Source organism: Dermacentor andersoni, chromosome 7 (assembly GCF_023375885.2).
Source record: "Dermacentor andersoni chromosome 7, qqDerAnde1_hic_scaffold, whole genome shotgun sequence".
In the NCBI taxonomy this organism is placed as follows: domain Eukaryota; kingdom Metazoa; phylum Arthropoda; class Arachnida; order Ixodida; family Ixodidae; genus Dermacentor; species Dermacentor andersoni.
The window spans coordinates 120895848-120923599 of record NC_092820.1 but is presented as its reverse complement, the minus strand read 5'-3'; the positions used below and the strand labels follow the sequence as shown (position 1 = coordinate 120923599).

The 27752-nt window shown below is 46.1% G+C and overlaps 1 protein-coding gene across 1 annotated transcript in view; it reads left to right on the top strand.

Moving 5' to 3' along the window:
* Positions 1-27752, top strand: part of LOC129385795 (papilin-like) — a 111980-nt gene that overhangs the window by 66673 nt on the left and 17555 nt on the right. Inside the window, exons 24-30 of the mRNA XM_072289514.1 lie at positions 1364-1540; positions 3918-4094; positions 7594-7806; positions 12746-12916; positions 14086-14298; positions 17320-17499; positions 24123-24302. Coding sequence (XP_072145615.1) covers positions 1364-1540; positions 3918-4094; positions 7594-7806; positions 12746-12916; positions 14086-14298; positions 17320-17499; positions 24123-24302 — 1311 coding nt within the window. The remainder of the gene's footprint in view (positions 1-1363; positions 1541-3917; positions 4095-7593; positions 7807-12745; positions 12917-14085; positions 14299-17319; positions 17500-24122; positions 24303-27752) is intronic.

Genomic DNA, 27752 nt, shown 5'->3' with positions numbered 1-27752 from the left:
ACTTCTTCTCTAATGATGTAACAGGACGTACGTCGACCATTGCTGGTTGACGGGTGTATCCGGGAGGGCCTCGGCAAAACTTGTGTGCACCTTTGCCCTAGCTGCAAGGTGTTTTACTGCAATAGCTAGGAAAACTCTAATTATTAAACCATTGATTTGTAGGTGCTGCACCAACCTCAGGTAGAGGCCGTGGCAGGAGCTGTGTCGGTATAACGGTCTACACTACCTATTAATATAGTAGCTCATCATCATCAGCCTATTTTTATGTCCACTGCAGGACGAAGGACTCTCCCAGTTATCTCCAATCACCCTTGCCTTGCGCTGGATGATTCCAAATTCCACCTGGAAATTTTCTAATTTCATCACCCCACCTAATTTTCTGCCATCCTCTGCTGCGCTTCCCTTTCCCTTGGCACCCCTACTGTAACTATAATGGTCCACTAGTTACGTGTCCTACTCATTACATGGCCTGCCCAGCTCCGATTTTTCTACTAATGTCTATTAGAATATCAGCTATGCCCATTAGCTCTCAGATCGACATCATTCTATTCCTGTCTCTTAACGTTACACCTAACATTTTTCATTCTGTTGCTCTTTGTGCAGTCCTTAACTTGTTCTCGAGCTTCTTTGTTAACCTCCAAGTTTCAGCCACATGTGTTAACACTGGTAGAATGCAATGATTATATACTTTTCTTTTCAACCACAGCGGTAATATAGATAGGGAGGTCACATACATAGTTAAGGGGGGTCACAAAGACTAGAAAAGAAGAAAAAAAGGTGGGACAAGGAGGACAAAGAAATGAAAAATTTAGTCTATAGTGATATCACAACATGTTGTTAATAGCAAAGAACCTGCACCGCGCCCGGACACTGCCGAAGCGGCTACTATCTTTCACTAAACAGTCTTCAATGAATGCAAGAAACTGGGGTACCTACTTATTCATAATGCTGCAATTTTATTAACAGACTGGTAAACATACAAGCATAATGACAAAGAAAAAGCACAATCCAAGTGAATACTCATGAAAATCAGAAGATTTAACATGACTAGACATGTTACAGGGAAACATTTTTAAAGAGGGGAAGTGGAGGGGCTATCCACAGTCTTGCAGGGAAGCGAGTTTCACCATATGATCACCAGCTAAAGTTTCTTAGGACCTATGAAGTTGACCTTTGATTGGTGCCAATTTTGAACAAGTGTTCGTAAAGAAAATACTGACACCTTTTTATCAGATGCTGGAGCACTTGAAGGCTTGTGCTGCCGTGGTTACTCGGTTGACAGCTACCTGTAGAGGAAAGCAAAGGTCCTTGTTTAGCACTCCGTTAGAGAGTTACAGACATGTAAACTTTTCCCTTTTTTCAGACCCGTGTGAGCCATCAGCAGCACCTGGACCATGCAGGGGCTCGTACAAGAGGTTCTACTACGACCGGCAGGACAACCAGTGCAAGCGGTTCACGTATGGTGGTTGCCAGGGCAACGCAAACAACTTTGCCACAGAAGAGGAGTGCTCAGAACGATGCCTCAGGCTCAGCGCACAGGGTGAGTCCATGTGCGGTCAGGATTCAGATTGAACAAAATATTACGAACGCCCTGAATCACCAAGGTAGTGCAGCGAGCTCCCACCAACTTCCCCAAACCCCCGCAGGTTTAGCAAAATTTTAAACCTCACACAAATTGCTGCACCCTTCAACGTTCAAGACAGTGCCTGACTTGCTGTTTTCATTTTCCTAGATAAGGTCAGTTCAGCTGAATCCAATTTTATCCATTCGCATTTTCAAGACAACGCAGTTAATACCAGCCCACAGAAGCTTCAACACATTCATGTGCCACTGCGAAGCCTGTTATTCAAACTGTGAATGAAAAGGACCAAGAGAATTACATTAGAAAATGCACGTGACTTGCACATTTGAATATCAAAAACTTTGTGACATGCCTGCAAATTTCCATTAATAGATTCTCGCATTTTGCTGCATGAGCAGAACGCCGCAGGTTTGCTTCCCCGCCATGGCATGTTGATGGAGGTGAAATGCAAAAAAAGCTCGTGCACAGGCATGTACCCAAGGGGGGCCTTCTCCCCCCTCTAAAGTAAGTCGCACACTTCCCTTCCCCTCCCCTCTCCAGTCCACACCACCACTCCTCACACACATTCCTAAAATGCCACCAAGTCAAGCTTGAGACTTGACAGCTATTTGGTAGTTAGCATTTTGCGGCCTCTTTCACTCCTTTGGGATGGTGGTAGTTATCAGCATCTCCTTGGGTGTGAAGGCCAGTTTTCTCATCAAACGGCGCCCGTACCATTAGCTCGACATGCGTTCACTTGTCACCATCTATTGCAACGGTCACGCGCCTCGATGTTCCTTCGGTAGTTCAACGTTCTTTGTTTTGACTCATCCAGAGACCAGGAAAAAGATTCAGTTCGTAGTAAGCTGGTCTGTATGCTCTTGGAACGAGTGGCGGCGGGAGAAAACGCGAGCTGCGTTTAAATTTTCCTTTTGCCTCATTCTTCGAATGACGACTCGCCGTGACACTGGCAGATCATCCGAACCGTATACCTATGATATGGTTTAGAAAGGGGGAAAATAAGGTCATGCCAAACAGTGTCCGTCATCAAACCCTGAAATGATTGTTAAGCCCATAAGCAATATCAATGTCACTCATTACCTCGTTTGGTTTTTCCCTAGTTGTACAGCACTTCTCGCGCAAATCGACAACTGGAAACAAAAGTCGCAAGGAATTCAGAAATTACGCAATCTACTAAGGGAGAGAGCCAAGGCAACAGCCCAACAGGATGGAAAAGCAGAAATTTACTAATTTAACCATTTTTTTTAAAATGTTTATGAATCAACATCTTTTTATTTAAGAAGGAAGTAGAGAAAACACCGCCGGAAGTGGAGAATGATTCCGTGTGTTTTGAATGACGCTTCTACAGTTATCAATCAAGCCACCTGACATAGACACTTCTCTGCTTCGCTTATGTGTTTTTTCTAACCTCCTGCGGTGGGTGCCGTACGTCTAGAACCGTGGCGTCCGGCGCTCTACGTGGTTGCACGGGACAGGAGGAAACGCATCGTTAGGCATCTTCCACAAATAACAATACGAGTCGGTTTTGGCACTTGGCAGAACAGTAACTGTGGGATTCAAAAGAAGTGTGATTGTGCCGGAATCAATTTCTCTATAATGCTTCCAGACCTAATTCAGACAATGCTACTAGAAATCTTTATTTTAGACTCGCTGGTTTAGTTGTTCTTGGCAGTGTTCTTCCTGTGCTTCTTTCATGCGCGAGTCCATTTGATGTGGTTCCTTGTTCGTCAAGTAATGTAGAGGTGCATCTCACAGGCGTACCTGTGACATACACCTTATTTCATTTCTTTTTTGCGGGTTTACGCGTCTTTATGGCAAACAGTAGGCATTATTCGTGTTTGTACTAGTAAAGGTGCGCCCCCACCCCACCTCATTTTCATAGAAAAGATACCTTGGGTGCCCCCCCCCCCCTCCCGAGAAAGAATCCTGGGCGTGCACTTAGGTTTAGGTGTGCACTAGAGAACCCCAGACAGTCAAAATTAGTCCGGAAGCTTCCACCACGGCCTGACTCATAGCCCCCATGTTACTTTGGGAGAACAAATCCTAGGAGTCAGTCAGTCGGTCAGTCGGTTGTCCTAGTGGCCCAAAAAACCTGTATTTGGTGCCTCTCACAAAAGTTGGGAAACTGATCCTGGCAGAAGGTAGCCGAAGCACTATGCGAAGTGCCATGCATTTCCATGATATGTTTGCTGAACTGTTTCTTGGACTTGTGGTACAAGTAACATATGGATTTGTGGTGGTACTGGTAACTTGTGGTAACTTATGGCAGTGGGCTTGGCTGGATTACAACGTTGTGGCATTGGGCTCTTCTATTTTAAAAAAAAAAATTGAGCAGAAATCTGCATCCTGGCCAAGGAAGAAGGCCGCTGCCTCTCGGAGGACCGCAAGTGGTACTACGACTATGTAGAAGGACGCTGCAAGGAGTTTGTCTACACGGGTTGCCAGGGCAACCGCAACCGCTTTAACACGCGCGACCAGTGCGAACGCATGTGCAACTCTACAAGAGTCGCCGGTGAGTCCAAAGTGGCCTGATTCCTTGGTAGCTTGTTGTCAAGGTTGTGAGCTGTAACACTCGTGTATCTTCAAACGAACATCAAGAAAATTTTGCGCTTGAAGGATTTATGCAGACAGAATTCATCAGCAGAGTAAAAGAGAATAAGTACACAGGCTATTTAAAGATTTGCAGGTAGAATTCATGCATGATTGTTTTGATGACTGATTACATACTAACCGCATGTTCCTGCAACAACTGTTTTGGATAAAAAAAGGATGTGGGATTTGAATTTAAATCATTTCTGCCAAGGAACCTTCAAAGCGGGGGAAGATATCAAAACTTGCGTGGTGATTGCCAACGAGATTATTAGTTCACAAAAGGTCAATAACTTTTTCGTTAAAGGGACACTAAAGGCAAATACAAAGTGAAGTTAACGTGATAGATTAGTGCTCGAGAATCTCTAAGGCGTCAATCTCATAGGCGAACAGAGCTTTAATAATCGAGAAATCTAATTAAATGCAGGACATGATTGCAGGACATGTTCAAGCACTTGCCCGATGACGAAAGCACTCCTCAGTTAAATTCCGTCACTAGTACTCAACTACTTATTGCAAAAAACATCCTCGTATTGTATTATAAGATGAAATAAAATGCCACTTGTCCAGTTCCATTTCATGCTCAGAAAAAAGAACTAATTGAAATTACCGTTGACAACGACGCGGGCGGTCGAAAGGTTTCGTTTTCACTCGACTCTGTGCCGCCCACGCTTTCGCGTTTCAGTACTTTCCTGATCGCGTAGTCCTGCGTTGGTTTTGCTCGCTCGCGAAACGTTCACGAACTGCAAGTAGCAAACAATTCAGCTTCCATGTGATGTCGCGGGATGCCCGAATGGTCTACGCCACTGGACCAAAAAGCAGCTGCAGCGGCGAATCCACTGCTCTGTCTTGGCTTGGTGCCGCCGTCTGTCGGGCGCCGTTTTACTCATCGACGGCAGCAAAGGGCGGTGAGGGCGTATACAATGTCACCACTCCCGAGGTTTGGTGGTGGGAGATTTGAATTTCAAGAAAAGTATTCGGACCCTTCAGACACAATTTTGTCATAAACTTAGTGTCTTCTTGGCACTAAACAAGTGTTGCAATGTTTTTGGAATGGTACCTAAACAGTCCACGTCGGCTTAGTATTGGCGTTTAGTGTTTTTTTAACCCTTAACTACCATGACGAATTTTGAAAAAAAAATAGAGAAGTGAGAATTTTTTTAGGCCTGTATATTTTGCTCCAATTTTTTCCGGAAAATATGATACCAGGAATGGCTATTTAAATTTTACTGTTGTTGTTGCAATTATTTATCTGTGAAAAAAAACAAGAAACTGAACATGTACGCATGTACAAGAAGAGTGGAATGTTCATGATGAGTTAACTGGTCATCGGCACCAGAAGGCGCTTATTGCAATGATGATATAAGCATTAAGGGGTTCATGACTTGTGGGGCATGGTGTGATTGCAGAATTGAAGTCAATCAGTAATAAAAGCACAAATTTTTATATACTTTTTGCCTAGCGCCACTTTAGATAAATGCAGGCTCAATATGTGCCACCCAATTCATGGCATTTCACTTAACAGTTTGTCACACTGCACTTTTCTGCTCTGCAGAAACACTTTACTACCCTTTTTGGGAAGTGCACGTAAAAATGAAACACGAGAAAGAATACAATAAAACTGAGAAGTTTATAGAAAGGAAAAGATTATGTAGAATGATTATGAAAGTCTTGTGGATGACGCGTGGAAAATAATCACATATTCACCCACAACAAATGAATGCAATGCTCCATTTGATAGGGAAGCTTACGGCTGACTTTACACATGTTCTTGTTCTTGAGTATGTTATATGCGTTAGAAGTTTCATGTGTGTGCTCATCACGGTGTTTCATGATGATTGAGGTATCCTCAAAAGAAGGCATCCAGCCGCAATCACGACAATGTGTGGCAAGATGCGATGACACCATTCCCCTTAACGAATTGGCATGTTTGTATAGCCTGATATTTACACACCCGCCAGTTTGTCCGGTGTGGACACTACCACACTCTTCTGTTTCGTTTTTGTGTGCTGCCCAAGAAGGAATAGGTTCCAGCTTGCCCACTTTTCAATCTTCTGGAACACTTTACTAACTGGAACAGTAATGCACTTCAAAATTGGTGCCAGTACCAGTACGACATTAGTACCAGTACTGAACTGGTGTGGACTCATTGAGCAGTGCGAGCGGCGCTGTTAGCATCAAGACTTTGTCACCGTATCATGGACGAACTCCGTCAACCAGGCCCTGGACTGAAATCTCTGACGCCACCGGAAATTAACTTTTCATTAAAGCATCTTCTCTCCCTCTTCACATATGTAGTAAATATTTAGCTTACAGAATAACACGAAGCAAACACACCGGTTCCTTGCCCATTCAACTGTTTTAATATCCCTTTCAGACACAAAATATTTCTGTGAGCTGAAAAAGCGCTATCCACTTTTTTTCCCATTCTTAGCACCGTTGAAAATAGCCAGCACCAAAACAGGCACCAAATTTTTAAGATTTTGGTGCATTTTATTTCTCTACAAATGTGAGCTCCACACCTTAACTCCTAACATCATTTTAGCTGTGCAAGTGAAATAGACTATTTCATTTCATGTGCACTGTATAGTACTTGGAAACACTGAGCTACTTCGGAGGTTCACCTGATATAAATAATTACTGTTAGAAAAAAAGAAAGTGATTTTACTATATGGCCACATGCTGATTCTGCAAGAAGGAATCGAGATGTCTATCTTTCGGCAATCTTTTTATAAAACAACAGCAAACAATAACTAGTGTTCAAGAACAGGTCTAATAAGCAGTAGTCTAAATATATAAAAGATAAATAGAACCTTATTAATAATGAAGTCGTATCCTACACAAAAGTACCTTCACTATGTCCAATATTTCTTATAAGTAGTTTTATGTGCTGATATCGCTGAGAAACATGTTAAGATATACTAGCTGTTTTGCTAAGTCTATTATCGAGCTTTGATCTAATTTAAATGTGATTATCGTTTGTTGGTTTTTCTGGTTATTGAGTGTTATCATGTCAAACTGTGAAACATTTGATTGAATTTTTATTGAAGACCTGCCGCTAATGGCATGACCTCCCGAATAACGTCATAAGCATCACAGACTAATCAGGGTTTATGGACGCTACTACAAATATTTTTAGTTTTGAGTAACTAGATTCTTATTCATAGTTTCCCCTGGTTTCCATTTGTACACTTCTTTTGCACGTTTGTTTATTCTGCGTGTTTCTTATCTGAGAACTTTGTGCCTTATTTGTATTAACTGATCTGCATTTATGCAACTCACCTACCCCCCCCCCCCCCCTCCTCTGTGTTGCCATAAGGCCTCGAGGGTAAAATAATCAAAAATCAAAATGAATTATAGATGCAGCGTCGCAGAGTGTTACAAAGTGTCATGCTCCTTGCTCTCCTCTCGCCTGTCCTCAGTGTCCCGTGACATCTGCGCCCTGCCGAAGGAAGAGGGTCCATGTCGGGCAGCCATCCTGCACTGGCACTACAACATGGCGGCTGGGCGCTGCGAGCAGTTCTACTACGGTGGCTGCGACGGAAATGAGAACAACTTTGCCTCACACCTGGAGTGTGAACAGACGTGCGGACAGCCTGCTTCAACTGAGGAACCTGAGGAAGAGTTCCGACACGGTGAGGGAGTCGTGTGCGGGAGCATTCAGACTATACAAATAAGAGGTCGAAATATAGAAAAGTATTAGGGGTTTGTAGCCAGCCTAGGCAGAGATAATGTAATGATTCAATTTCTGCGCTCTTAGAGGGTTTTAGATTGTCAATATGCGTAATTATCGTTCATGGAATGGCAGGTTACTTCAGACATAGATGTGAACAACTGCATTAGTGGTGCCATCTTGTGGCACAGAGTTTAACCAGATGCTCTTTTCTCCGTCACCGAGGGTTGCGAGCTGGATACAGGCGGCCGCCGAAGTTGCTGCGCGGAACTGGCCACAGCATCACCATTGCTTGGGGTGGCTCGATTGTAGTCCGGGGCAGCAGTGCAGATGATTTGCAGGTGACAGCAAGCCAGGAGTGACTCCACTCACGCTGCGTACACTCAACGCACTCGGCAAACACTAAAGTATTGCAAGGGAGAGTAATTCTGCGTGCGCATTGCCCACGTGGCACGGTGTTCAACTCGGCTAGAAAAAGATTGAGCGGATACCCAGATGCTAAGTTCACGGGAACGAACCTCGCGTCCTTGAGTAGAACGAGTAATTTCGATTCGTGCGAGGCTAACTAGGATGAAGGAAGCAGGGTGCAACACCTCAGCGCCACGGTCCACCAGGTTGTGTCCCTCCACGTGCGACAGGCAGCTTTGTAAAGCCTTACGCCTAAGGTGTCGCTACCCTGACAACATCCGGCATCCAAAAAACAACACTGAAAATGAACGCAAAACAGGCAGTCGCGAGGAAACCTCAGCTCTGTTAGGTGGTCCTACACCGTTGGGCACACACTGCATCCGAGTTGATGGCACCCACCGTCCCAGACGGTGTCGGAGCACCCGGTGGCAGGCCGCAATACCAGTCAGCCCGCAGCGGCACTCGTGGCCCGCGGCCACCCGGCTCGCAGAGCCGCGATTTCATCATAGTCAAAGAAATTGATAAAGCTATTTACATAAGAAATTCGGACCACCCACGGGGCTTCCGTACTCACTCGCTTCAGGCTTGCCAATGCTCCGCGGGCGATAAGCCTCGCTCTCCCAGTATGTAGACCCTGTGGCACTTATACCGACGAATGTCATTAAAAAAATCATTTCCGAAAAGGCTTAGCATGTCGACAAGTTCGAACACACTAGGGCCGGAGTCGCCTCGCTCAAAAAAGCATGCCACCGACTCTAGCGATCAAAATCCACGCTTGCCCTACACTTCGATTCAAACAAAGGTCTCAAACGACTATCGTCTGATGCCCCAAGAGCCCCACGTTGGGGGACAAATGTTGAATTCTCACCCGTGCTCGTGGGAGAAAGGAACGACAACACAGTAGTGCAAACAATCACAAGGGCATTTATTGCACCTTTCATAGATCAATTGAAGCCTGCTAGCCGAGTTGCTATCCACAAAACATGCTGATGGGCGCGCGACAAATCGCAGAAGTCCGACTCACCGCGACCGGATAACGAGCGAATATGTTCGCCCCATGCTGGACACCAACGCCTGGTCGTTCGAGCGTACGGTCACGCGAACGGTTGCCCGTTAGAACGAGGCCTCGCGAGACGGTCTCGCAGAAGCCTGGATCGGCGCACGCGCGGAACGTCCGCCACGCTCGCCGACGCGGAGCCAAAGAGGAAGAGCCTTCTCCTTTCTGCGCCCAAGTTACCCCGCTGTTAGGTGGCGTTAGCAGAGCCACACTCGCGCCAACTCTCTCAATGCCCTTCAACCACACCGACTGCTGCGGGCACCAAGCCACGCGGCGAAGCCGGATTACAGGAGACGGGAGCTATGTGGGAAAAGAACATCTCAGGGGATGCATTAGAGTCGCACATCCCCACACCAGAGCGGACACGGATCTATTATTGCAGTTATTAACTAATATTCTGCTGACCTGCCAGTGTAAATCGTCAGCAGTGATGCAGTTGACAACATGCAGTCCCTTTTGTTTTATACTGCACTTCATTGAGAGCACGTGCACAAAATAGTGTAAGTGTTATCATTAAATAAGCAGTGGTAGAACAAAGAATGTTGCTGAAGCCAATATTGCGACGGGGGGGCTTGTTTTCGTCAGGGCAGCAACTGCTTTGCTTAGCAGCGTTTATGTACGCATAGCTCACCCGTCCCCACCTGATATTCCTTGTTCTACCATTGTTAATCACTTCAAGCCTCCATCTTTCTATGAAGCTCTCTCTTGTTGGATAAAGTGTCACAAGATGTCGCTACCAGCATTGTTACTGCCATCCATGGGCACCGTAACCCAGTAGGTATGTAAAGAGTAACAACTGTACGGACAAACTACGGCTCTCTGTTGTCAAACTGTCTCAGTTGTCTGAGTCATGCTCGGCCTACGTTATCACTGTGATTGGGCAGTCATGGATGGAGGGTGATAAATGGGAACATAACAGCAGAAACCCTTACATTACTCCAGTCCCTGTGGTTACTTTCATATATTATGTCTAGCTAGAGTGATGTATTGTGGTCCTGAAAATCTCAGCACAATTTTTCTGTGCGAAGAGAGTGCTTAGTTGCTGGAATAACCGCAATTGAAGCCTGTATGGTTCATAAGGACAACAGGTCACCAAAACGAATCTGTGGAGATATATCATCCATATGTTGGCGTAGCACAGTAGACCTCCACTGTGCCCGTGATCTTGGGAGGTCATATCCTGCCACCTGGTGAGTGACAGAGGGGTAAACATATAGGGAACAACACTCCCACGAACATACAAATCATTGTAAAGAGGCAGCATGAGTGAGTTCTTGTGTGATCTGTTTCAATTTGGCTCAAGTGAATTTTTGTGTCATGTTGAAATTCAGTGCAATTACCTTTTTATTATTAGTGGTAGACGATTGTTTCCCGATTCTGAAGATGAAATAAGACATTGTTAGGAGCTGGTTCTGTATGCACACGGCACTGGCACCAATCCTGTCTTGTGTTTACTTCATTTTCTTGTGCTGTTTTCGATAAATGTGATGCCTTGGACATCTTAGCACACTTGTTTATCACTTTATCTTGACCTGATCTTTTCCTTTGGGCCTCCTCTCAAAGGTCGCCTGACGTAAAACTTGACCTGAGGGGTCACGAATGCAACTCAAATCCATGACTTAGTAACTGACTTCTTTATTTTTTAATCTTGAGCAGCGTACCCTGCGGCATCTCTGGGTGCTTAAATGAAAGCACAGAGGCCTCCTTCACATAACACACACATAAGTAGTGGTTTGTTGTGTCTTATTTTGTTTAAGCCAACACATTTAACTATCAGTGTGACCAGTTCACAGCTTGGCAGCTTGAAAAATAATTTTTACTCATGATGTGGGTCAGCACCAAGGACCAAATGGCCGAATACAATGAGATAACCAAGGCTTTCTGCGTGGCTCGCAGAACTCTCCTACCCCCTTGCTCGGGGCTGAGTCAAGAGCAAGCCGTTTTACTCAGACAGTTGCAGATGGGCTCACTCCCCAGCCCATTGCTGATGCACAGAATGTATCTCGAAATGCACCCGACAGACAAGTTCAGTCTGCCGAAGGGAGACAGCCAGCTTCGCACGCATGCTGTGGAATTGCACGAAGTACCAGGAAGAAGCCAAGTCTGGGAGGATTCAATTTCAATTCAATAATTTTCCAGAATTACAAGTGTTCTGGTGGATACCAAAGGCTAAAAGCTGTTGGAAAACAGCTTGACTAGGCCGATGGTCCATTACAAGGCATACATGGTGGTTGCATCAAAATTGTAACATTGTTAGACACTCAGAATAAATTAACTACATGAATGCACAATAACAAGACCGCAAATAACATAAAGACTAAGAGAAAAGACATAATTTATACATCAGAAAAGTGGAAGTATGTGTGTAAGGTTACTAACAAAACTAATACAAGTCGCTCTGATATAGAGAGTAGATAATACAGATTAAAAAATGAAAAAAGACATTCGATACACCAGAAGATAGAAATACATGTGTATGGGTTACAAAATTAGTAATACGCACAGTTGTCTCTGAGAGAACGCATCAGCTGGTTGAAGTCACACCGTGACTTCAACCAGCTGCAGGGAATGACAATCAAAGCGAACAACTCTGGGCCATCCAGCAGGCCATCGAGGCACTGGCCCTGCAGGAACTCAGCGAGCCGGCAACGGCGAACGGGGACCCAGGGCGCGCGCCCAGCGCCCAGAAGACGACATAGGCCCCATCCGGAGCGTGCACGCAAGCATGCGTTTTACTACAAGCTCATATAAACGTTTTACCAATCCAATACAATTACACATGATTTATTGCCTAGAGTACACTGAGTTAGGCCTTGAAGACTTTGCAGTCTTAAATGTATTTCAGAATGTCTTCAACTTTTTTCAAGTGTCCGCCCAATTATAGCCTCATTTTGCTAAAAAGTTTTGTATAGAAATTTCAAATGTTATTAATAGCTTGTGCGACTTCAAAAGGTCTGCGTCGTTGGGATTGGACTGTATGCAATTGTCTCACCTCAAAGACTGGCCTGCCTACTTGTTTTTGAAATGTATAGCTCAATGTATAGTTCTGGTGTATCGAATGTTTTTTTCATTTTTTAGTCTGTATTATCTACTCTCTATATCAGAGCGACTTGTATTAGTTTTGTTAGTAACCCTTACACACATACTTCCATTTTTCTGATGTATCAATTATGTCTTTTCTCTTAGTCTTTATATTATTTTCGGTCTTGGTATTGTGCATTTATGTAAATAATTTATTCTGAGTGTCTAACAATGTTAAAATTTTGATGCAACCAGCACGTATGCCTTGTAATGGACCATCGGCCAAGTCAAGCTGCTTTCCAACAGCTTTTAGCCTTTGGTATCCACCAGAACACTTGTAATTCTGGAAATAAATTGAATTGAATTGAAAGCAATAGCTCATTGCTGTACAGCACATTTTGAATGTCCTGCGCAGAGTTCTGCTTCATGCCGAGTGAGGCAGGCCCCTGCACCAACATGGAGGTGCGCTGGTTCTATGACAAGCAGGATGGCGTGTGCCGCGAGTTCCACTATGGTGGCTGCCTTGGCAATCGGAACCGCTTCCGGTCCCGTAGAGACTGCGAGGACCGCTGCTTCAGTTCTCAAGGTAGGTCGGCAGCGATAAGCTCCTTGACACAAGTGGAAAATAAGTGTCTAGAAAATCTGAATGATCGTGGAAGTGCTATTGCATTCCTTGGCAAGTCATTCATTTCGAATTCCTGCATCCTGCTTTTTCACATGTGCAACCTGCTTAATAGCTTAACAAAACAACATGTTCAAAGCGTGGACCTGAGTTGTATGCAATAATGCAAGATATAGACTGGCGTTCTTGGCAGATGTTATTATGACCTCCTCCTACTGATTCACCGATAAGTAATCAAATCTACTGACTTTTCGTCCCATAGTAGAGATGTGCTTATGTGCCAAGGTTATATAATAGTGCAATAAATGTCCAAAGAGCTTCCAATGTGCGTTGTTTAAAATAATGAACTGTGAAGTGTCATTTCATCTACACTCACATATTTATCCAAAGGGGCATTCGTTTTTGACATTTAGAGTGTACGTAAATTTATGCCATTCGCCATCAGCGATGGTTCTCCGGTAGTAACGAAAAATGCTCTTGGGAACCTTCATGTATCAACTGTTTTGTGACAGGCGCCTGTGCCCACGACACCAGACACACATCTAAGCAAATGAAAAGCCTGTAAGCAGTAAAAATTCTAAGTAGAAAAATTGAAGGTACTGCTGAGTATAGTGTGGACTTGTATGAAATTATGTAGTTGTTAGGAACGTTTACAGGGGACATAGCAGTTGGTTGGCAGGCATGAACTAAATGGCACAACAACCTAGGTTTAGTAAGCCAGCCTCTGACTCAAGACTCGTGTTCCATTGACAATGCATTCATTTTGTTTTCCTTTTGTTATTGTTGAAGTCTGAGAATTTCTGAGTGTTTATTGCATGCAGGCTTAGTGGATATATGCACTGGTGTTTTAACATTTGCATTCTTTAAGTCCTGGGTATTTTCTTGTGGGTTTTTCTTTAGGGGCAACGCAACGAGCCCCAACAGTACCGCCTATACACATCCCAGTTATGTACTGCCCAGCCATGTGCACGAGCACTTGTGCTTACGTGGGCTGGTTATGTTGTATTTGTAGTGTTGGGAAATAAATAATAATATTTTTGCTGCAGAGCATCCACATTTGACGGAGTATGCTTAGCTGCATACCGATTGATTTCTGGTACTCTTCTCGCTTGCCGTCGTACTACTACACGCAGACCTGTGCATGCTGCCGAAAGTGCAAGGCCCGTGCAGTGGCACGTTCACCCAGTGGTTCTACGATCCCGAGACGGACCGGTGCCATGAGTTCACGTACGGTGGTTGCCAGGGCAATGCCAACCGCTTCAACGACCGTGAAGCCTGCGAGAATCAGTGCCGCGAGGGGGTGCCAGTGCCTACAGAGCCACCCATTGAGCGCCCCACGCCCCTTGGTGAGTAGCACGAGTTATGGTTGTGAGGTGTCTGGAGAGGCCAGCTGTTTTATCAGTGGCATTCCAAGGGTGCAAAGTGAAAACGAAAAAGAAGGGAGATCCTATTAAACCTTTACACATGAATAAAAAAGTGTGGAAATCTGTAAAAAAAAAGATCAGTAGCATTTTTTATTTGTGCTAATTATTCAAACGAGCTTGCAAAGCAAAGGCGTGTGTTCGATTTGCGCGAAAAAGGCATATAGCTTAATTATAGTAAAAGATAACGTAACCTAAGATGCTCTTCACTGCATTAAAAAAAGAAAGTTAAATTCTTCATCTAACCTTTTTCAACGACAAAGCACATACATATTTAGGTCTTGCACAAACACAGAAATAGAACAATTCTGTGCGAAATCCAGCATTACTGTAGCTAGTGTGTTCTTAGAAGTCTCTTCTTGTGGGGAAGATGCAGAAACAAAGTAGTATGTGCACTAGGCCAATGCTACACTGCACTGTGAAGTTGAGCGTAGGATGTGCAAGAACCTGAAAAAAGATCTACTCTTCAAATTCCATTTGGAGGCGACACATAGATGTCACCTAGAACAGGAGCTAGTCTGCATTGATACTTACCAACTTTTCTCACTCGCAAAATTGCCGGGCACTTGGCATGGGGCAAGAATTTTCCAGGAGGCGAAACAGTCCTTGCTCCGTCATTCCAATAAAGTCACAGTGGAGGACACGGCACTGACACGCCCTTTGTCACTCGACTGCACTGGCGGACAACGAGAGGACGTGCGTATTGCGCTCGCCGCAGAGGCTCGGTGGTTCAAGGCGATCCGGAGCCATCCGCGGCCAGCTGCTTTTGCGCATGAATGGATGTAGTCGTTTCTGAGACCGGCGCTTACCTTCCCAAATCTCAATGCAGTGCCAAAAATTACAGTATGCTAAGTCATGGCAAATGTGGGGGGGGTGACAAGATGCCCCATATCACCTTGCTTACTGTTGCAAGCAGCGTGCATCCTTGTATCTCGACCCACCGAAGCACGTCCCTGCCTCACCGTAGCATGCCTCCCTCTTAGCATGCTTCACATACTTCACGTCGGATTCAGCTGGATTTTTTTTCTTCCAGATTAAGGACAAGTAACTAGGACAGTGCGGAAATATTGATGGCACAGTGTCTGGCAACAAAACAGGGCATTTCAGCTTGTCTAGAAGGACTTCACCCTTTAGTTCACCACCCCAATACCGTGTCCTCTCCATCTTGCTCTCCGAGAAGTGCTTCTCGCAGACATAGTCACGAGACCTTAGCTTTCTATCGTTCCTTGGGACGGCACGAGCTCACATTTGCAACCGTATCGAGTCACTATGAATCCTGAAGGTAATTACCTTTCTCTTACCGGATGCATAGCCATTTCTGCAGTTCAGCACGATGCCTTTCTGCCTTGTATAATCAAATGGTACTCATAGACAGCGCTCACCTTTGTAGCAACGTGAAAAGCGCGTGCGCATGTCTGAGAAACTGGTGCCACCGGTGCGACACGGTAGCACGCGAGAACAAGAGAGACAGAAAGCCTGCAAACCCTGAAGAAAACAATGATGGTTTGCTCGTCGAAGCACATGATGCCGTAACTGATCCGAGCTTTGCCTCCGAAGGTCCCCTATGCACGCATGCATGCACACCGCATGCAAGCGAGTGAATTCCTGGTGCCGGCAGACGACTGCTGAGGGATAGGGTTGACAGCTTGTTCTGGTGTTGTTACAGTGAAGCACAGAGCAATGGACGAGCTCAAGCTGTCTTCAGGGCTGTGTTTGCATTTGAAGCTTCTTTGGGCAAGCTGAGGTCGACGTCCATTTGGAAAGGGTTAATGCGTGCAGGACGGGCACTCTCTGCCGGGTGCTTGTAGACTTTGTTGGATCTCGCGTACTTATGCTGATTCTAGACTGCGCTTCGTTGGATTCCTATTGACCTTCATTAGATTCACATCAATACTGTGTTAAATTCATGCCAGTTATCATTACCCTTGTGAATGAGTGAGTAAACGTAATTCAATGCTAAAAGAAAAGAATGAAAACATCTGAAATAGTAGCAAAATAATATTACGCTAGGCACAGAGCCTCAGCAAACTCATCTCTTTGAGCTTCGTGTGTTATATAAGGAGCAAAATGAATTATAAATTCATTTAACCTTCTTATTAAATCACAATAATGCGAAGAACTATTTGAAGCCAAGAGACAATGACAACAAGTAAAGCATAGAGGGAATTGCTTGTTTAATTGAAATAGAGAAATTATAACTAAAGGAAAAATTAATGTGGATGAAAAAACAACTCGCTGCTGGTGGGATATGAAGCCATGTTTTTGCATTATGCGTGCGGTGGTCTTACCAGACACGTTTTCCTGTCCACTTTCTTGGGTATTTATGTACGCATACTAGACTTAACCCTGGGAGGGTTAGTTAGTGCCATCACTCACGGCCATGACTGGTGGTGCTGGCTTAATCATTTGCCATTCTTCCAGCCCGAAAATGATTCCCTCAGATGCGACACGGATGCTGTTATCCCCTCATGTGCCTGCTCCCTCCTTCAAAATCTCACAAGGGTGGAGGAAGTTCCCCTGAGGAGGATATTGGCTGGGGTAGCCCTCACTCCTGCTGTCACCTTTCAAGAGGAAGGGCTTCTTCAAGGACGACACCACCTGCCCGAACTATACGACCCTGGCACAAAACCCCGATGTGTACCACCTGTTGTGGATTTGCCCAGGCACACAACGTATCTGAGAGCCCTTGTTCAGATGGTATGGCCTCCGCATTGACCCACACGCTGACTTCAACGTGTGGAGCCAAGGTGGCTGTAATTACAGAGCCTTGCTGGACTTCCTACACGATGCGGGGTTACATTCAGATTTATAAGTATTTTCAAAGCTATGCTTTAGGGCAGCCTGCCTCTAACTAAAAGAAAAAAAAAGGTATTGTGTTGAGATGTCAAATCAGTCAATCAAAATCAATTTATGTTCACAATGCTTCTCTCCTTCTCTGTTTTGTAGATGTGTGCACACTCCCGAAACAGCCTGGACCGTGCTATGGCTTGCTGATGATGTGGTACTTTGACACTGCAACTCGTGAGTGCCGCAGCTTTACCTACGGAGGCTGCGAGGGCAACGACAATCGCTTTGAGTCACGGGAGCTCTGTGAACAACGCTGTGGCCACCATCGTGCAGGGCTGCGTGAGACATCCTTTGCTGCCTTTTCACGGACTCTTTCAGAAGCACTGTCTTACCCCCATATTCAGAATTACCTCTTAACTTGAAGGCCATACTTGACTTCATCTAAATCACAGCTGTCATGAACACACTGAAGGAAATGCAATGAGTGTCTTCGGCACGTTCACTCCAGGTGTCCTTTAGGTCAAGTCAAGCATTGGCTTCAAGAGGCATTTCTGAATATGGAGGTTAGAGCAGGGCTGCTGAAGTGTCACAAGCACACAAGCATGACAAGTGCATAAGCGTCACCACGATGCGTCACGGCAACATCAAGAATATTATGGGCAGCCCTTATGGCATTGTTTGTGCGCCCTTTTTTGGAAATTGAGTGAAAGAAAAGGCAAATTTTGTTGACGAATATCGCTACGATAGTTAACATTATTCAAACATCGTCAAGCGTTCTAACCTCCTGCCGTTGCAACATACAAACAACAAATACTGCCATTGCAACATGGGCATAAAAGCAGCATTTGAAAAGGTTAGCAATGAACTTCAGTTAATTAGCAAATGGAGTGTGCAATGAAGGAGCTGCAACGGGGGTGTTCACCTAGCAAAAGGGTCACTAGTTATCGGTTGTAGCGCTAGGCTTAAAACAGGTCGGCGCTATATCGTAACAGGGAAGCAAGCACTTCTCGTCGTCTTCTTTTTCACAAGCACACCAGCACCATGCCCACTGCCCAGTGCCGTCAGTACAATCACTCCCCACCGAAAGAGTAGCCATCCTGGCGACCTAAGGACAGGGGAACACAGGGGGGTCATGGCACTGCTTGAGCCGGGAGACGTGGACAATTTCCTGGCCCCGACGACGCTGGTCGGAAGGCGTTTCAATTGGCTCGATGAGGTAGTTGACTGCGGATGTTTGTTTCAGTACCCGATAAGGACCGTGGTACTTGGAGAGCAGCTTGGAGGAAAGGCCTGGAGGAGTAGAGGGCACCCACAACCAGACCAGCGAGCCAGGCGCAAAGCACGTAGCCGTAGTGGATGAATCGTGGCGAAGCTTTTGGCGCCACTGGTCCTGGGATGTGAACGAACGAGCGAGCTGGCGACATTCTTCGGCGTAAGCAGCCGCTCTAGAAACAGTCGTCCACTCCGAGGCATCTGGCCGATAAGGTAGAATCGTGTCCATAGTGCATGAAGGTTCGTGTCCGTAAAGGAGAAAGAAAGGGGAGAACCCAGTGGTGCTTTGCGTGGCGGTATTGTAAGCGTAGGTGACGAAAGGTAGAATGCGATCCCAATTCGAGTGGTCAGATGAAGCATACATGGCCATCATGTCACCAAGGGTGCGGTTGAAACGTTCTGTCATCCCATTAGTTTGAGGATGATATGCTGTGGTAGTGCGGTGAATGATGCGACACTCCTTTAGCAATGCTGCAATGACGTCTGAGAGGAAAACGCGACCGCGGTCGCTCAGTAATTCGCGAGGTGCTCCATGGCGTAAAATCAGGTTTTGAAGGATAAAACTGGCGACGTCTTTTGCTGTGGCAGATGCTAGGGCTGAAGTTTCAGCGTACCGCGTGAGGTGGTCGATAGCAACAATAACCCAGCGGTTGCCGCTTGGAGTGTTGGGAAGCGGACCGTATAAGTCAATGCCGACGCGGTCGAACGCGCGCGCGGGGCATGGTAAAGGTTGTAAGGGGCCGGTGGCATGTTGAGGTGGCGTCTTGCGTCGTTGGCATAGGTGGCATGACCGGACATACTGGCGAACGAAACGGTACATACCGCGCCAGTAGTACCGAAGCTGGAGGCGAGAGTATGTCTTTAATACACCAGCGTGGCCGCATTGTGGGTCGTCGTGGAACGTGGCGCAGATGTCGGAGCGTAGGTGTCGGGGTATAACAAGCAACCACTTACGGCCGCTGGAATTGTAGTTGCGGCGGTACAGCAGGTTATCTCGAATGATGAAGTGCGTGGCTTGGCGACGAAGCGTCCGAGAGGTCGGTGCTGGCGACTGGCTGGACAGGAAGTCAATAAGCGAAGAGATCCATGGGTCTTTGCGCTGCTCTGACGGCATGTCGGAAATGTTGAGGGTGAAGGCACCGCAGGTAGAAATAGACGGGTGGACAGGACCAGAGGGCAGGGGTGACCGGGATAGAGCGTCTGCGTCTGAATGCTTTCGGCCTGAGCGATAAACAACGCGGATGTCGTACTCTTGTAGGCGCAATGCCCAACGGGCAAGCCGACCAGTTGGATCTTTTAGTGAAGATAACCAGCATAGGGCATGATGGTCGGTCACGATGTCAAATGGACGCCCGTACACATAAGGACGGAATTTGCCGATAGCCCAAATGATGGCCAGACATTCCTTCTCAGTAACCGAGTAGTTCGCCTCGGCTTTGGTAAGGGTGCGGCTGGCATACGCGACGACGTACTCTTCGAAGCCATCCTTGCGTTGTGCAAGAACAGCGCCGAGCCCGACACCACTAGCGTCCGTATGGATCTCAGTTGGAGCAGAGGGATCGAAGTGTCGCAGCACTGGAGGCGAGGTGAGAACGCGTCGCAGTTCTTGGAATGCGTCGTCGCACGCCGAGGACCAGGCTGATAGGTCAGAACTGCCGGTGAGAAGCTGCGTCAAGGGGGCAATGATAGAGGCAAAGTTACGGATGAAGCGTCGGAAATATGAGCACAGGCCGATGAAGCTGCGAAGCTCTTTCATGGTGGTTGGTTTAGGGAACTCGGATACGGCGCTAAGTTTTGTGGGGTCCGGAAGGATACCGTCTTTTGACACTACATGGCCGAGAATAGTAAGTGTACGAGCGCCGAAGTGGCATTTCTTCAAATTTAGTTGCAGTCCTGCAGTGGAGAGGCACGCAAGTACTTGCTCGAGGCGGTTGAGGTGCGACGCAAAGTCGGTGGAAAAAACCACAATGTCATCCAAATAGCAGAGGCACGTTTTCCACTTCAGCCCTCGAAGAATGGCGTCCATCATTCGCTCAAAAGTGGCAGGCGCGTTGCAGAGGCCGAACGGCATGACAGTAAATTCATATAGCCCATCAGGCGTTACGAAGGCTGTCTTTTGACGATCGGCCTCTGCCATTGGCACTTGCCAGTAGCCGGAGCGCAAATCCAGCGAGGAAAAGAATTCCGCTCCCTGCAGACAGTCCAAGGCATCGTCGATGCGCGGCAGAGGATAGACATCCTTGCGCGTTATTCGGTTAAGGCGGCGATAGTCGACGCAGAACCGAATGGAGCCATCTTTTTTTTTAACGAGGACAACCGGAGATGCCCAGGGACTGTTAGAGGGCTGGATGATGCCACGCTCCAGCATGTCGTCAACGTGCTGGTCGATGATACGGCGTTCAGCAGCCGACACACGATACGGACGCTGGCGCAATGGTGTTTGTGGACCGGTGTCGATACGGTGAACGACTGCGGACGCTCGGCCCAAGGCTGGTTGGTCAATGTCAAATGAGGAACGAAAGCGTTGGAGGAGCTTGATAATTTCTGTGTGCTGCGCAGGTGTGAGTTCTGCGTCGACGGCACGAGCGAAGACGTCTACAGGGGCATCAGTCGCGGCGGGAGGAGTGACGGAACAAATCGGAAGTGATGCCGTATCACCAAACGTGGTGGCCAGGTGAACGCTATCGAAAGCTTCAGCGGTACCCAGGCACTCGCCGCGGAGTAGGGATGATGGGCAGGCGGACGGATTGCACACGTAAAGGGCAGCAGAACCTTCGCAAAAAGTGACGACAGCAAACAGAAGCAGAAAGTTCCGGCGGCGCGCACAAGTGGCCGACGGTGTAAACAGAACTGATGAGTTTGCAGCAGAGTTACATGACACAGGAACCAGAGCGGCGGAGAAAGGTGCGATATCGATGTCAGAGGCGGCAACAACTTTAGGAGAAGAATGGTCGTCAGGGTCGAAGCACGGCACTGATAATGTAAGTTCGGCACGAGCGCAGTCGATAAGTGCTTGGTTGACAGATAGGAAATTCCATCCAAGAATAACGTCGTGTGACGACCGGGATAAGACGACAAATTCTATAACATACATAACGTTTTGAATGACAACCCGGGCTGTGCACGACGCTGAAGGCTGAATGCGATGCGAGGTTGCCGTACGCAGAGAAAGAGAGGTAAGGGGAATGGTCACTTTGTTCAAATTGCGGCAAAGCTTCTCACTAATAATAGAAACGGCGGCTCCGGTGTCGATAAGTGCGTGTACGGTGACGCCATCTATGGAGAGTTCAATTTCGTTCGCCGGGTTAGAATGAGGCCTTGAAATGTTCGACGTAAACGCAGTTCTTGCCTCTGGACCTGCGACTGTTAGTTTTTCTCTCGGGCTGGGCTGGGTCGGCGAACCATCGGGGAAATGGATCGGCGACGTGGGGAAGGTGACCGACGGGCATCGAAAGGGAGGCGACTGTAAGATGAGTCCGGAGGAAGGCTAGATGGGTCCTGACGTGGAAGTCGAGCAGGCCTGCAGCTTGAGGCGCCCCCACTGTCAGGTAAACGGGGGCTGCGACGGCGGCAGAATCGTGCTACGTGGCCCGGAAGATGGCAGAAATAGCATATTGGCCGGTTGTCAGATGTACGCCACGGGTTGACGACAGGGGCTCCAGCGGCCGAGTAAGGGACGACCATCGGGCGTGAAGGTGGCGGCGGCACATGGAAGGTTCCCGTGGCCCGGTAGGCATCAGCAGCCGGAGGAGCGTAAGGCCGGGCGACAACGTCAGCGTACGTTAGCGGCCCAGCTGCAGGCTGCGGAGGAGGGGCAGATGGCAGCGCCGCGGCAACTTGGGTCTGAATGACGTGGCGAAGCGAAGGAGCCAAGGTTGTCGACGGCTCGGGTGTGCTGTTCGCCAGAGAGAGTTGGCGGGCAACTTCCAGACGGATAAACTGCTTTATCTCTGGCATTAAAGCAGAGATGTCGGCAGCGTCGCGGCCGAAATCCAACGGAGATAGATCCGTGGTGTCCTGCTGAGCAGCGCGCGTTGAAGCACGCTGCTTGCGCAGCTCGTCATACTGCTGACATAGCTGTATGACTTCGGCAATCGTCCGCGGACTCTTCGCGACGAGCATCTGGAAGGCATGGTCATCGATGCCTTTCATGACGTGCTTGATCTTGTCAGCTTCGTCCATAGATGAGTTCACGCGCTTGCATAGCGAGAGGACGTCTTCAATATAGCTGGTGAAGGTCTCGTCCTGGCGTTGAGCTCGACCACGCAAGCGTTGCTCAGCGCGAAGCCGGCGAACGGCGGGACGGCCGAAGACCTCTGCCAAAGTCGCCGTGAAAGCGGACCAGGTGGTAAAATCGGCTTCATGATTGCGGAACCATAGGTTTGCCACGTCAGTCAAGTAAAAGATGACATTTGTGAGCTTGGCGCGGTCGTCCCACTTATTATAGGCGCTTACACGGTCATATTCGGCGAGCCAGTCTTCCACGTCGTGGTCGTCTGTGCCGCTAAATATAGCCGGATCGCGCTGGCGGATCACGCCAGAACAGACGATGGTGGGGGGCACGGGAGCAGCAGCCTGGGACGGTCCTGGTTCATCCATTGGAACAGCTGGTGGTAGCGTTCGGCTGCGGAGTTCCAGGATGTAGAAGAGAAACCCAGCACCTCCACCAAATGCAACGGGGGTGTTCACCTAGCAAAAGGGTCACTAGTTATCGGTTGTAGCGCTAGGCTTAAAACAGGTCGGCGCTATATCGTAACAGGGAAGCAAGCACTTCTCGTCGTCTTTTTTTCACAAGCACACCAGCACCATGCCCACTGCCCAGTGCCGTCAGTACAGAGCAAATAGTGAGGAAAGCACCCTCACATTGGTTAAACCCCACATTAAAGAAAAAAGTGTTTCGATTAAGGTAAATGACGTGGTATATATATGATAGTGATATTTTCAATCAGTGTTAGCAGAAGCTTGAAATATCTTGCTTGAAGCCTTTAGCACGGTTCTGCTTCTTGAGCTGAATTACCTAAAAAGCCGACATAATTTGCAAAAGAAATCTAAATGCGTAATTATCAAATTAATTTTTTTTTCAAATAACTTAATCTAATCATACTGTACGCCACATATTGCAATTTATGAATCGCAGCAAATGAGTTCATAAGTGATATCTATGTGGAACAAATTCTTAAGATGACGTCACCTTTGAGATATGTGTTCTCAAATTTGTGATGAAATGCATATTGTATGCTTCAATGCATAAAAGGCATTTCAATAAAAAAGTAAATGGAAGAACAGGGGCATTCACGCCGCAAGTTTGATGGTGCTTATCTAAACTGGTTCAACATTCGTTCTGAGTGGATGTGCCTTGTTAATCCACTGGCTTCAATCTGAAAGGGCAATACGTGTGCTAATGTCACACACAACGTATTTGAGAGCCCTTGTTCAGATGGTATGGCCTCCGCATTGACCCACACGCTGACTTCAACGTGTGGAGCCAAGGTGGCTGTAATTACAGAGCCTTGCTGGACTTCCTACACGATGCGGGGTTACATTCAGATTTATAAGTATTTTCAAAGCTATGCTTTAGGGCAGCCTGCCTCTAACTAAAAGAAAAAAAAAAGGTATTGTGTTGAGATGTCAAATCAGTCAATCAAAATCAATTTATGTTCACAATGCTTCTCTCCTTCTCTGTTTTGTAGATGTGTGCACACTCCCGAAACAGCCTGGACCGTGCTATGGCTTGCTGATGATGTGGTACTTTGACACTGCAACTCGTGAGTGCCGCAGCTTTACCTACGGAGGCTGCGAGGGCAACGACAATCGCTTTGAGTCACGGGAGCTCTGTGAACAACGCTGTGGCCACCATCGTGCAGGGCTGCGTGAGACATCCTTTGCTGCCTTTTCACGGACTCTTTCAGAAGCACTGTCTTACCCCCATATTCAGAATTACCTCTTAACTTGAAGGCCATACTTGACTTCATCTAAATCACAGCTGTCATGAACACACTGAAGGAAATGCAATGAGTGTCTTCGGCACGTTCACTCCAGGTGTCCTTTAGGTCAAGTCAAGCATTGGCTTCAAGAGGCATTTCTGAATATGGAGGTTAGAGCAGGGCTGCTGAAGTGTCACAAGCACACAAGCATGACAATTGCATAAGCGTCACCACGATGCGTCACGGCAACATCAAGAATATTATGGGCAGCCCTTATGGCATTGTTTGTGCGCCCTTTTTGGAAATTGAGTGAAAGAAAAGGCAAATTTTGTTGACGAATATCGCTACGATAGTTAACATTATTCAAACATCGTCAAGCGTTCTAACCACCTGCCGTTGCAACATACAAACAACAAATACTGCCATTGCAACATGGGCATAAAAGCAGCATTTGAAAAGGTTAGCAATGAACTTCAGTTAATTAGCAAATGAAGTGTGCAATGAAGGAGCAAATAGTGAGGAAAGCACCCTCACATTAGTTAAACCCCACGTTAAACAAAAAATTGTTTCGATTAAAGTAAATGACGTGGTATATATATGATAGTGATATTTTCAATCAGTGTTAGCAGAAGCTTGAAATATCTTGCTTGAGGCCTTTAGCACGGTTCTGCTTCTTGAGCTGAATTACCTAAAAAGCCGACATAATTTGCAAAAGAAATCTAATGCATAATTCTCAAATTAATTTTTTTTCAAATTAACTTAATCTAATCATACTTTACGCCGCATATTGCAATTTATGAATCGCAGCAAATGAGTTCATAAGTGATATGTATGTGGAACAAATTCTTAAGATGACGTCACCTTTGAGATATGTGTTCTCAAATTTGTGATGAAATGCGTATTGTATGCTTCAATGCATAAAAGGCATTTCAATAAAAAAGTAAATGGAAGAACAGGGGCATTCACGCCGCAAGTTTGATAGTGCTTATCTAAACTGGTTCAAAATTCGTTCTGAGTGGATGTGCCTTGTGAATCCACTGGCTTCAATCTGTAAGTGCAATACGTGTGCTAATGTAATCAGTTAAAAAGGTTATTAGTGAGATTCTGTTAATTAGTCACATATTTTCTATCTTCTTACAAGTAATGTCTGCCTCTTTGAGTAGTCCAGCTCAGTGAGTAGATATGTGTTATGTTGTCACATCCCGTATCGCCGGTCCATGAAGGCCATGAAGGCAACTCTGAATTAGCGCGGGGATAGAGAAACAGAGAAATAAGGGGATGTCGCCGTGACTTTGCTGATAAAGTGCATTTATTCTTGCTGCATGCCGGCTTTCTTGTCCCTCCTAATACGTTGTAACAATATGCCATAGGCAATTTTAACAATTTCTGTTAACGTTAGAAGAAGTCCTTTAGAGATGTGCGCCAGTCTGACGACTGATACATCAAAGACAGCAAAGCCTCTAGCTGGCTAAATCCTTCGGAAGTACTAGAGGTCGGTTTGCTGGCTCGTGGCCTCGCTCGAACACAGCTGCAGTGACGTCTACCATGCAGGCTCTATTGCAGCACCACGACGTCAGCTTTCACTGGTGCAGCTGTACAAACGTCTAGCTGACCTACAGTGCGGAGCCAGTATAAGGCGACAAGTGAAACAAAAATACGGATTGCAATCTTAAAAAACTGCGTATATATGTTTTCTATTTCATGTTTTTTTAAATAAAATGCTTGGACATATCATTGCATCTCACGTATATCATAATCTGGAATCAAATAATTATTTTATTTATTAACCAACATGGGTTTAGGAAAGGCTTGTCATCTGAGACGCAGTTACTAGAATTCACTACAGACTTGCATTTTATCATGGACCATAGTCTTCAAACAGATTGCATTTTTCTTGCCTTCTCCAAAGCCGTCGACCGTGTAGCTCACTGCCATTAAATTTCCAAGTTATCCGTTCTCAAATTAGACTACTTAACGCTCTTCTGGATTTGTACCTTTCTAACAAATCATCAGTGATTTACAGTCGTTAATAATTTTATGTCACCCCTTGCATATGCCGGTTCCGGTGTACCGCAGGGCAGCGTACTAGGACCCTTGCTTTTTGCTATTTACATCAATAATCTGCCCAATACCATCTCATCCTCCATGTGAGTTTTTGCCAATGATTATATATTATATCGACCAATTCACAGGCTTGATGATCATCGCATTCTTTAAGAGGACCTTCATCTCCTTACCAAATGGTGCGAAGACTGGCAAATGAAACTTAACTCATCTAAATGCAAGCTAATGACATTCACATGAAAAACATCAATTCATAGCTTTTCCTACTATATAAAAACAAATCTAGTATCTCAGGCATCAGTATATAACTGTCTAGGCGTAAATATTACACCGAGCCTTTCATGGGACTTTCACATCACAACCATATGTGCAAATGCTTCCAAATTTCATGGGTATATCGTCGCAACTTGCGTAATGCCTGTCTAACATCCGTAAATTAGCATTCCTGTCATTTGTACGCCCCAAGCTTGAGTTCACGTCCCCTATATGATCTCGCTGCCATGAATACTTAATCCACATGTTAGAAGCCATCTAAAACCGAGCTGGTTGATTCATTTCCCGAAATTACAGCTACCAGTCAAGCATTACTCAAATAAAACTCGACCTTTCTCTTCAATCACTGATTAGCGAACGTCACATAGCACTCCTGTCCTTGCTCCATAGATATGTTCACCAAATGAAGTCATCAAACTTGCCACTGGAATGCGCGTCTTGCACATCACGATGACTTTATAATGATTTTCAGCCTCACGCGAATTTACGGCAACACTAACACATTTAACTTCTTAGCTCTGCCACGAACGGTTCGGTTATGGAATGCGCTTCCTAACAGCACTGTCGCGCAAATGAGCAATGATAAATTCAGACAACTACTGAACCCGCAGGTTTCATCGTAACAAATATATTCATCTGTACATATGTCAGGTCATATAATACGTGTCACATGTGTGCCATGTCTTTTTTTCTCTTTTTTTGTTGTTGTTTCAGTTTTGTTTGTTTTATGCGCTCGTGCTATGTACATTATTTTGCATGTGTGATGCGTCGATTGTTATGTTACCGTGAACTGTACTTTTCATTCCTTTCCCGAGAACTGTTTGTTTTGATTTAGCGTTTTTATTAATAACACTGTTTTACAAGCACATGATCAATATGAACATTTTTAGCTCTCACATTTTTTATAGCGCTCGTGTATCGGTTTCCTCTTGTCATTTGTTTAACGGTGGCCCCCTTACTCAATGCTCCCCTTTGGGCCTGTAAAATACTTTGAAATCATAATAATAATATTGAGATATGCGCAAGGGAACTTTTATTGTATATTCGTTGATCGTTATA